Source organism: Topomyia yanbarensis, chromosome 3 (assembly GCF_030247195.1).
Source record: "Topomyia yanbarensis strain Yona2022 chromosome 3, ASM3024719v1, whole genome shotgun sequence".
NCBI classification, from domain to species: Eukaryota; Metazoa; Arthropoda; class Insecta; order Diptera; family Culicidae; genus Topomyia; species Topomyia yanbarensis.
Window position 1 is genome coordinate 414,739,925 of NC_080672.1, and position 12,657 is coordinate 414,752,581.

Consider the following 12,657-nt stretch of genomic DNA (forward strand, 5'->3'; position numbering starts at 1 on the left):
TATGGGAGACAATCAATATAGAACCAGCAATATTCGTATATTCGTTGAATGCATAATAAAATGAATCATTGTTTCTTTCATGAGCTGTTCTTCAAGGTTATATATTTTCTTCTTGGACAATTTCATCTTACATGCATGAAAACTAATCTGAGTTAACCCTTACATGCCCAACTTTTTTCATAGAGTTCAAGAAAGACGAAAAACCCGATGCTTCTTTCGCAGTGCTGGAAGCTGCTCAATATTTACCTTCCGGTGCTCAACACAATTCTCCTAGACAATTTTCAATATTCTAAATGCTAGGAAAGATAGTCGAAGACGGTCCAAATTGATACGTTTTATCAGTTTTCAACAATAATGGAAAATAATGAAGATATATCAAAATTTCATTTATCAACGCTAACTGTAAATATCTCTGGTAGTACTGCTCTAACAGAGTTATATCAGATTAATAGCAATAACTTTAGTTCTAAGTTATAATAGTACCAGTTACTGGTCTTACTTGTTTTTTTTTCGAGTGAATTCTGCCTAAATCAAAAGTTTTAGCAATTTAAAAACGTTATTGATTACAAAAATTATGGGCATGAAGGGGTTGATGTGCGTTATTCATGCATTAATACAAAATAGACCGATTTTAAACAAGTTAAGCCTATTTTAGAGATCTGCTATTTGTATATTCGTTCATTCGATGTGCTTTCGTTCTGCATCTTTTATATGAGTTAAGCTTTTTTGAGATATTTACAATAGAATAAAATGTGGATCGAGTTCTATCAGCTTTCAGAGTAATTCTACAACATTAAAAAAATTCAAACATTTGCGCTCTTACCACCTGTCACCACCAAAAAGTTATTTTCGTAAAAGATACTTCAACATGATAATTTATACCTAACGTCCATTATGCCAATCGTCCATTATGCCATACGTCTATAATGCCTAACGTATATTATGCCTAACGTCCATTTTGCCACACGTTTTTATGCCTAACGTCCATTATGCCTAACGTACGTATGCCAAACGTCCGTATGCCTAACGTATTTATGCCTAATGGGGTACACCCAACTCATGCGATGTAGGAACCCAACTAGAGATGGAATGAACACAGATCTGCAAGAATAAAATCTCGAACAAAATGCACAAATTATAAAAAAAAGAATCAATAGAATAAGGGAAATTTAAAAATTGTTGAAGCAAAAAAATGACAATAAGCTATCAAAATCAAATTAGTTCAACTCATTGAGTGACAAATTAAGCACTATAAAAAAATTATAAAATTTATAGAATAGAACTAACCAACTGGACTAAATAAATAAAATGAATGACTGAACATAATCCTTAAAATTAATAAAACGAAAAACGGAATAAAAAGCATGAACTGGAAAAAATCATTAAATTTATAAAATTAATAACAATAATAAAATGAATAGAAAAAAAATTATATGAATAAACTAAATGAAATATAAAATTAATAATAATGATAAAATTAATAAAAAAATAAAATGAATAAATTAAACAAACTAAATTAAATTGGTAAAATGAATAAAAAAAAGAAAAAATAAACAAAATAAAACGAATTCAATGATTCAAATGAAAATTAAGCTACAAAATTGATAAAATAAATTAATTTGCATCAAATTATTAATTTGGATGAAATGAACAAAATGAATGTCTGAAAAATATTGGTCAGATTATTAAAATAAAAAAAAACTGAATAAAAAGTATTAACTGAAAAAATTAATAAAATGGAAACAGTAAATAAAACAAGTTAAATTATTGTTATCAATAAGATGCATGAAATGAATAAACTGATCAGAATGAATCCAAAGAATGAAACGAACTAAACAGATAAAATGAACTCAAATGAACAAAATGAATAAGAAGAATGCTGAATGAAATAAATGATTTAAATGAAATTATCATACATTTTAAATTAGTCATATATTCAAAATGAATAAAATATACAGAATGAAAAAAATCATAAAATGAATTAACTGAAATTTAATACGTAGTATGAAATTTAAATAAATTTAAAATAACTAAATGAATAAAACGTATTTGAGAACCATTATTTCAGAAAGTTCTGAAATGTTTGGTAAAATATCATTATTTAAAGAACAGCTTATTAATATACAATGCACGGGTGACTAAAAATATTTTGTATTAAACTCTTGCCTAAAAATTTTGTTTGAATTGATTATAATGAACGACACCAATAAACGGGTTTTTAAATTTGACAGAATTAACAAACACTTATGTGGAGTACGGCATTGCAAAAAAATTTTTTTTTAATTCTCAAAGGCCCCCCTCTCATATTGTGACAAATGTCAGATGTCAAATTTCACATCATTTGGACAATTTTAGACCCCCGCCAACTTCGCTTGAATTTTTTTGAAGTTGGTACTACGGGAAAATATATAGGAAAAATACATTAAATGCTATAACTTTTGAAGTAGCAATCAGAAAATTACAACTTATACCTCTATTGAAAGGAAATAATCTTAGTATTTGAATGGAGATACTTTTGTTTCTAGTAAAATACGAGAAAGTGGGGTACTTGGTCATTTTGGCCCCAAAATCCCATATTTTTGATGATTTTTCTGCTCCGTGATGCAAATCATACGTATTTTGTAGTTTTTCTAATGTGAAAAAATCTCAAAAATCTATCGGAGCCTTTTTGATCTTTGTCCAAATACGAGAAGTTGGGGTTAAATGGCCTTTTGTCATTCATATTAAACTTCATCATTTTCTCGTGCATATATCTCATAAAACTATACCTTGTTGAACGTGGAAAATCCTTAGGATTATAACAAAAATAGATTCGTTACCGGTAAAATTCAGGAACATCAAATTATCTGACATACCTTATTACAAAACTTACAAATGGATAGAGAAATAACAACCTAGATGTGTATCGTGACAGTTGCCACGAACACGAAAAGAGTGAAAGAGAGAGTAGGAGATAAGCTGGAGGGGGGGGGGGGGTGGTAACTGATGGTTAGTATCGTGACATTATTTTTATACACATTATTCGATATTTTCATTCCTTATTATAAATATTGCAACTAGTAATTTTTGCGCCATGACTAGTATAACCAAAATCTTGCAAAGGAAATCAAATTATTCCTAGAATTTTGCTGTCGATGATGCCACGAGTATAACATGAATATGAATTATATGATATTGTATTCATATACAATCCAACATCTACCTCACGACTGAATGCAATGCCTAATCCAAAGGGTAAATACACCAACTCTGGAAAAAAAAATCACTTTGAGGTGAACTTAGACATTATTTTATCTTTGTAGCGAACTTACATATTAGTTTTTGAGAAATAGTTCATGCACTATACTGCCCATAAATGCATACATATCCCATATGGAAAACAGCAAGTTGAGAAATGGATGGGACAACCATGTTTTGGTATTTTTTCGGTATTTTCTAAACAAACCTGGTAACCTTATATGTGCATTGTGATTCAGTTGTGATACAGAATACAATCCACCAGATAACTCAATTTCGACAAAAATCCATATGGGATTCTTATACTGTTATGGGCCGTATAGAGTATGATCAAAAAATGTTTCCGGCATCAAATTCCTTGAATCCTGTAAATGTGTTTTCATACCCCGATATTCAGAATCGGTTTAGTTTGGCCCCTAAAACACCAGTAAACAAATAATCTTGATGCAACGGTCTCATTTTTGGTTATTAAAAATTGGTAAGCCAGGAAAAAATATAAAATGTTTTCTATCTCCGCCGCTCGAGAACGGATTTTGATAATCCATAGTTTGTTAGAAACGTGTTTTTATTTTCTATTTTTTTTTCACGTAACGTGATTAAATTGCTTTATTCGAAAGTTATATGCTTGAAATATGTCGTATTTTAACAAAATCGACCCATACCACAGAAAGTAAACAACATATCCAAAAACAAAAATTCTTTTGAACAAGTTTTGCTAAGATTGGTTCAGCAATTACTGAGATAATTACAAGACATTAGCGTACATACATAGACACACACATACAGACATTGTCTCAATTTGTCGAGCTGAGTCAATTGGTGTATGGTGTATGGGCCACGGAAATTTTTTTCAAAGTTTGAGCGAATCCTATACATTTCTTTTGTAAGAAATGTAAAAACGCTGAAAATATTATAAAAATCGACACAAAATTGTTGATTAAAAAAATTAACCAATAAACAAATAAAATCCTACGTATGTCTCTGGAGAAATCAAATTTGAATATATTGTACAAAATTTCAAAGCGATCAAAAATTATTTGTTCGTGTTACGATTTCGGTCAGCTCAAAAAAAAAATTGGTTCCGAGAAAAAGATGGGTGGGTAATGTCTAGGACATAACCGGAGTGTCGTGACTACTCGTTTGACTTGTAATTCAAATCGAATGATACTCAATGAAATATGTGGGAATGTTTCAAGTTATTCTTTATAATAATTATGGTGGTTCTGAAAAGAACCTTTGTTGTTGGCGTCTGCGTTGATCGGGGATGCGCTGGATTCTAAGCTCGTTGAGACATTCATTCATGAAATGAACAAATTTCATATTTTCTTGCTTTGAACTATCAATGTTAAAATCTCTCGAAACAACCATCGGAATCTTTTCCGTACAGAAATGAACACGCTTAGCGAAAAACTAGGGGCGGGTAATGTCCGGGACATAACCGCGATGCTCATATTCTTAAAATTCTGCTTGTATCTCCTTCAAATGGCTAAATTTTGCGCATTAAGTTCGATTCACCGGGCTCAGCGAAATTTTCCTGGAGATCCCGTTCGTTAGTATATTCAGCAAAACAATTTTATTACCGAGTTCTCCGCGTTGAATACAGGTCAATAATTTCATATAATGATTTCAACATGCAGACAATGTACATGTATGACAGGTGGGAGTGTTCTGAAGTGGTTTTAGTGGAGGTAACAACATAAAATCATGTATTGGACATTTTACAATGATTCTCCTTAACCCTGCAAAACCACGTGGTTGGCAGCAGAGGGTTAAGTTGTTTGGAAGAGATGACAGTTAATATATGATAACTAAAAATATAAAATTGTTCTATAAATTGCAAAGTTATTGCCGCGTTGACCTGAAAATTTGTCATTTCATTCATAAAGGAACAATCATTGAAATTATGTCAATTTATGCTTTGCAAGATTTGAAATAACTTCGAAGTGTGGTCACGACACCCCTGTTATGTCATATACATTACCAACCCATCTTTTTCCATTTTGCCTTTGTCCTAATAAGGACGGTTTGTGGATAACTATGTTGATACAAGACGGGAATCTTTTAAAACAATTCAAACCTTGCAGACGATTGTTTTTACTGAGTACATCCATACGATCTTTCCCCTTTCGCAGCTCACGCCGAATGAGCACACTTTTCATCAAGCTGTTCCTATTTATTGACTTTACAATGCAGATGGAAGGATGTCCTTTTGTTCGATAAATGAAAATATTTTCATCATTCGTTTTGGTGTAGCTTTCGCTTAGTGGCAGAGTTGCCACATTCACTGATTTTCTTGGAAGGATTTGCAAAAACCTTCGGGTTTGTAGATTGGAAAAACATTTTCTTATGATTCACTGGTAAAAGTACAGAATTACCAAGTGCAAACTTAATACTAGTTAATAAAAGAAACTTTCTAATTAAATTCTTTTTCCATTTTGCCTTCGTCCTAATAAGGACGGTTTGTGGATAACTATGTTGATACAAGACGGGAATCTTTTAAAACAATTCAAACCTTGCAGACGATTGTTTTTACTGAGTACATCCATACGATCTTTCCCCTTTCGCAGCTCACGCCGAATGAGCACACTTTTCATCAAGCTGTTCCTATTTATTGACTTTACAATGCAGATGGAAGGATGTCCTTTTGTTCGATAAATGAAAATATTTTCATCATTCGTTTTGGTGTAGCTTTCGCTTAGTGGCAGAGTTGCCACATTCACTGATTTTCTTGGAAGGATTTGCAAAAACCTTCGGGTTTGTAGATTGGAAAAACATTTTCTTATGATTCACTGGTAAAAGTACAGAATTACCAAGTGCAAACTTAATACTAGTTAATAAAAGAAACTTTCTAATTAAATTCTTTTTCCATTTTGCCTTCGTCCTAATAAGGACGGTTTGTGGATAACTATGTTGATACAAGACGGGAATCTTTTAAAACAATTCAAACCTTGCAGACGATTGTTTTTACTGCGTACATCCATACGATCTTTCCCCTTTCGCAGCTCACGCCGAATGAGCACACTTTTCATCAAGCTGTTCCTATTTATTGACTTTACAATGCAGATGGAAGGACGTCCTTTTGTTCGATAAATGAAAATATTTTCATCATTCGTTTTGGTGTAGCTTTCGCTTAGTGGCAGAGTTGCCACATTCACTGATTTTCTTGGAAGGATTTGCAAAAACCTTCGGGTTTGTAGATTGGAAAAACATTTTCTTATGATTCACTGGTAAAAGTACAGAATTACCAAGCGCAAACTTAATACTAGTTAATAAAAGAAACTTTCTAATTAAATTCTTTTTCCATTTTGCCTTTGTCCTAATAAGGACGGTTTGTGGATAACTATGTTGATTCAAGACGGGAATCTTTTAAAACAATTCAAACCTTGCCGACGATTGTTTTTACTGCGTACATCCGTACGATCTTTCCCCTTTCGCAGCTCACACCGAATGAGCACGGTTTTCATCATGGTGTTCCTTTTTATTGACTTTACAATGCAGATGGAAGGACGTCCTTTTGTTCGATAAATGAAAATATTTTCATCATTCGTTTTGGTGTAGCTTTCGCTTAGTTGCCACATTCACTGATTTTCTTGGAAGGATTTGCAAAAACCTTCGGGTTTGTAGATTGGAAAAACATTTTCTTATGATTCACTGGTAAAAGTACAGAATTACCAAGCGCAAACTTAATACTAGTTAATAAAAGAAACTTTCTAATTAAATTCTTTTTCCATTTTGCATTCGTCCTAATAAGGACGGTTTGTGGATAACTATGTTGATACAAGACGGGAATCTTTTAAAACAATTCAAACCTTGCCGACGATTGTTTTTACTGCGTACATCCATACGATCTTTCCCCTTTCGCAGCTCACACCGAATGAGTACGCTTTGCAGTCTTCGATGTTTTGGTGGCATTTTTAGTGGCAGTTACTACCGCTTTTTCAGTGACTGCGTTTCTTAGCCTTTGGCTTTTTGGCCTTCTCACCGCCACCACCTCCACCAACGTTTTTCTGCTTCTCTCCGATGGTAGCTGATTTGATTGGTCGTCCGATGCAGCTTCTCACGACCACGCACGTCTGTTATGCACTGCGTCTTACACACGTCTGGTTTTGAGAAAAACTGCGACACCCCTATTTATAGGTTTTATCATTAATGTTGATTCTCATTTAAAGTAGTTTTTGAACTATTTAAACAAATTTTATATAGCAAACAACGTATCGGTAGCAAGCGTTGAACGTTTTCCTTCCGATTTATGAAACAAGATTGGCAATCCGTTTAGTAGAAGAAAAGTTATTAACGTTCAAAATGTACGTAACGCTTTCGCTAATATGCACTACTATCGCTTTCTCGCTCGTTCTCGTGGCGTGCATGAGCCTTTCCTTTCCGTCCGACTTCTAATGGCTTAACCAAAATTAATATCCCGGCTTTCCCCCACCAACTGCTCTCGTCAAGCAACCCAATACGAATAATCATAGGAACAAACATGTAGTGGACCTTTATATAAACTTTTCATTATTTTATTGTTCATTTGCTGCACCATTTTGACGGCTCTGTGCGGGATGGGCTGAAAATTTTCACTTTTCCGAGACGTTTTCGAAAGATTTTTCAAAACACTATTTTTCCGTTGATAATGAATATCCTACATATTCCAAAATTTAATACAACATTGGTACAAATATTTTCGACAAAATGCCGAAGAAATTGATTAAATCCATTCAGTACAACAAAAGATATAAGCGTTCAAAATCTTACATCATTTTTCTTCCGAAATTTTGAAAAGGGGCCCCTATATTGAAAGGTAAGTCGTTAGTCACGACAAAACGCGGTTAAAGTTTTCAGTATGCTCGAGGTATACATAAAGGCGTTGCGGCAGAAGAGAAAATTTGAACCTTTGACAATTATCGTCACCTGTGATTTTTTTGGTATATCATTTTCAAGACCCTTAAGCATATCTTGGACCAATAAAAAAACTTTGATTTTTTTAAATTCTACGGTGGAGTAACCCCTTTAATTAGAAAGATGTGCTGAAATCTAAAAACAAGCCACAGATCATGTGGTCATTCTGATTCCATCACGTCTCCAATCTGCCCGAATTTTAACACACATTTTCGACCAGCAAATATACAACAACCCATCCCAAATAAATCGAAAACAAACCCGTGACTTCCTGTACACATTTTGAATGCAAAAATGATATCACCCGATGAATCACGTAAAACTACACAACATGCAACGAACCTGTTTTTATTATATATTATTTACAAACAAATTGTGGTACCCAGGTGAGTACGACACAACGAAAATCGAGTCTATTTTGTTATCTGCGCCGGCAGTATGTTTTTCCCCCGCGATGCATTGCTAAACACCCCAAAAAAAGTGTACGAAAAACTCCACTTATCATTTGTTTTATACTGTCCAACCGTATCATATAAACCAGTCGCAAACTAGTACCGCACTACCTCTAGTAGCAGCGTATACGACGCGAGAGTGAACTGGTGAGACCCGTACACACGATGCACTCACTCTCTAGAGAACGCTATACGCTGTGGCGGGTGACCGCGGGGCTTTCGCAGCAAGTGCCCGTACGCGTGCACCCAACACGACCGACCGAAGTTAGTCGCCTGCTAGATCTAGTTGGCAGTAGTCGAAGTGTTTTTGAGTTGCGCCTTAAAGTTACGCGATTGCGCGCATTCACACCCGATCGGCATCGTTCTCCAAACTGCAATCTTGAAGCGGCTTGCCGCTACCGGGCTGGACACAAGTTTATGATTAATTGATGATTGTGTATCGTTGATTGAGGCAATCTCGGTGCTTCTGTGGTTGCTATTTTGCCGTCAGACCGTACGGGCGGTCTCCCGTGGGTTATCCTGCTACGTACGTTACGATTGCGGTTAATTGAGGTCTTTGAAGGGTTGGACCGAGTGAGAGTGGTGATAGATTACGGTGAAACGAAAGTGATTTTTCTTCGCTCTAGGATCAGCATTCAGCACATACGTACGTGCTGGTTTGTGGCTGGTTTAATGGCGCTTTGAAAACTAAAATTGAGTGCAGGAAGAAATCGAGGCGTGAAACCTTTGAAAACTGTATGAAAGCCAGCGCGCGGTCATAGCTCGGCATTGTGGCAACGTGAAATTGATTAAACAACCGGCTGTTCTGTGCCACTCCACCGGGTGAAAGATTGCTCGTAACTTAGCGACCGGAGCTTCAAAGCGGTAGCAGAAATACGATATTTAAAATTTATTAAATGGGTAAATAATCAAAACAGACGATTCATAACCCTCGTCATCCTTTCGATTACTAACCACCTTCTGGAACATTTAATCAAGCACCGTTTGCTAAGTCAAATTATTTGCAGATGCGAAAAAGAAATCAGGTCAATAAAACCATTCGCCGGGAACGAATGTGGAGAAAAAATATCTATTTTTAACAAACGTCTGTTTTCGTGGAAAAAACATACCCTCCTGATGGTAGATTGAGCGCCAAAAAAAATCGATACCATTTCAAGCATGTCGACGTGTCAACGTACCCATCGAAAGGTGCACTTCGATGAGTCACCTGTTCGTTCAGGTGTTGACAGATGGGAGATAAAGAGATCGCCTTTGACTTTGGCATAATATATTCCATCATCGCAAAACGGAGTAAACGTCGGCCGGCGATGGTTAGGTACATGCCCCAAAGCATACCATCAGACACGAACACCTGCTTGACTCTCATCATCATCATCATCAGCAGCAACAGCAGAATGCCGGGTGTGAGACGGTTCATAGGTCGTGGGAAAATGGTTGCACATTTTCACAGGATATTATGCACTAGTACTCTTTCATATAGCCTTTTCAATTATGATGCGTCTCGTTGCTTTTTTTTTACTCGCTATCGAGTAACGACGTTGCTTCAAATACGATATCGACCTTTGAGGGAGGTGTTCCTCGACACGCTCGTGCTAGTCTGTGCGTAATGAATGAGTGCGCGTTTATGCTCTCGTTACATGATGGTAGCGGTCTATTATTTACACCGCTGAAGACTATTGTTATCTATTCCCCGGGGTCATAATTTGTTAAACGAGTTGGTACGACCTTTCAGGCAGTGGTGATTGTTTTCACTATTTTAGAGCTCGTTGATGGGAGTTGGTTCATTTCTGCGCTACTGTGGAATCTTTTTAAGACGTCATGCCAAATCAATCCAAGAAAACAGCATGACTTTGTTACTTCCAACCTAAAAGACGTAGCCATATTACGTATTTAAATGACTAGTGGTTTCTACTCACGTAATCGCGCCAACCAACTAACCCAGTCAGCAAGCCCCAACGCACCCTCGCCGTATCACCCATCATAAATCTATCAATCGAACATCAATCAATTTGCAAAACCCGAAAAGCAAGCCGATTATGGCTGTTTACACTGCACCATTAAAAATTGATCACACCCCCCGCCATCCCCGCGGATCGATAGGAGCGCTTTCAACACCTCTTCATCTTCGAGACAACCCGGCACCTAAATAGCAGGCAGAGCCCCCAAGAGTGGCAGCTCGCTCAATTACTGCCGTAGACCTGTTCCATTATTTAATCTAACACCACCGTCAAACAAGCAGCAAACAATAATTGGTACCACCATCGCACCCAACTATCCGCGTGCCTCTCCACAAATCAAACCACCTGAGCGTTATTAATTTCGTACCGCACTCAGCATTTTTCGCTAATGAAAATTGGAAAATTGTTTTGCTATTTAGTGGGAAGTGCACTTCTTCATGCCATGTGGTGCCAAAATGTGAATTGATCAATTTGACCAATCATGATCAATTTGGGCGCTGCACAGTGGCAGATTCCTTTGAAAACTTGGCCGAAAGTTGAAAACTTGCATGGTAGAACCGTGTGCTCTGAATAACAGAAAATGATACTGACGCTTTATATTATATTTATTGATATCAAATAGTATTGTTTTTTGGGAAGTACCAGTAAACTTAATGCTTTAGTGCGAACTGTCTTAAACACAATGCCCACAATAACAAATATTACAAGATCTTTAGTTTGAAAAACTTATCCATGTCAACCATGTTTTGTACAATAGCTGCGTCTCTTTTTCTTCCGACACTTATGAACACTACAAGAAATTAAATAAAAGTATATTCGTTGTGCATGATTCCTTAATCCGCCCACGAAGTTTGTGGTCTATTGATTGTCTAAAGGGCACCATTACGCATCAATTTCATGCGCCCTTATTCGTGGCGTGGAATGTAAATTTGATACTTATAACAAAATTAAGAGGAGCTAGCCAACGGGAAAACGGCCTCGGAATGTATGGCTAGATCCCTGTCATTCTGAAATAGGTAATTAAAAAATCGGTAAAGCTAACACCCACTACGTCCCGAAACTAAGTTGTTAACATGGGGTGACTAGACCATATGCAAAAACTTGTTTTCATAATACAACTACCAGCTAGTGGGATTTCGAAGAACACACATTGAGTCTATCTTTTTCTTTCTCTAGAGATACCGATCTGTCGCTGCCCATTCCGTCAGCAGTACATATAATTTCGGACAACATAATAAGACCACTGCGGTGTTAACATTTCTTTTTGCGCCTCTAACCTCGACGTTATGATTAAGATAATGGCTCCTAGCGGCGGGCACTAGTACTGATGTTTCAATGGACGTTACCCACTTTGTGGCGTGGAAATTAATATAATGCAGATAAAAATGTCATTTTTACGGGAATGTCATCAATACACAGTGATATAAAATAGAACTACTTTTGTAATCTGATTAGTATTTCGTTATTTCTCATATATTTGCATTTTATTTATATATAGGTATTCGTCTAAAAACGCTTTTATGTCCAACTTTTTTCTAGTGCATGTAGGGTTTGAAAACTATTTTTCCGGCAAAATGGTGAGGTCACCAAACACGAAAAGCCTTTTTTCATGAAGATAGGTGCATCCCTCGAGCCCAAACAGGAAAACGGCATACTCCGTACTGGGTGCAAGCGAACAATAAAGTGTTTTCTAACTGTACACGTTTCGCGAGCGACTGAGTGTTACGCCGCAATATCCCAACATGCAGAAAATTTTGGCGATAGTAGTTCTAGAGAAAATTTTCAATAGGACGTAAGTAACATTGAGAGCCTCTCTTTGTTTACTTTCTCTTTCGTTTATTACGACGTCATTACAATACTTTGCACTAATTTTCCAGTACATATCGAAAGCCGACGGTTTTTACTAGAATATTATGCAAAGAGTAGAATAGTAAATGCTGAAATGGCCGAGTAATGAAGAGAAGAGAAAGACCCAGAAGAGAATCTCTCATTGTTACTTACGTCCTATTGAAAATTTTCTCTAGGGTTACTACATGCCCGGAGAAAGTCACCTGCTGTCCAAATAAACTTCCAAATCTTTGACGTCGAAGTTGCGGTGTAGTTGAACATATTCGGCG

At 36.1% G+C, this 12,657-nt stretch overlaps 1 protein-coding gene across 23 annotated transcripts in view; it reads left to right on the plus strand.

The window, feature by feature from the left end:
- The window catches only part of LOC131691248 (sorbin and SH3 domain-containing protein 1), a 410,190-nt gene that overhangs the window by 362,502 nt on the left and 35,031 nt on the right, over positions 1-12,657 (plus strand). For 2 of the 23 annotated variants that reach the window (XM_058977512.1, XM_058977513.1), the window contains exon 1: positions 8,842-9,482. The exons of the other annotated variants lie outside the window; for them this stretch is intronic. Coding sequence is in view for 1 of the 2 variants with exons in the window: in XM_058977513.1 (XP_058833496.1) it covers positions 9,479-9,482 (4 nt within the window). In the remaining variant the exon portion in view is untranslated. Of the gene's footprint in view, positions 1-8,841; positions 9,483-12,657 lie in introns of those variants that run through there. 23 annotated transcript variants of the gene reach the window in all.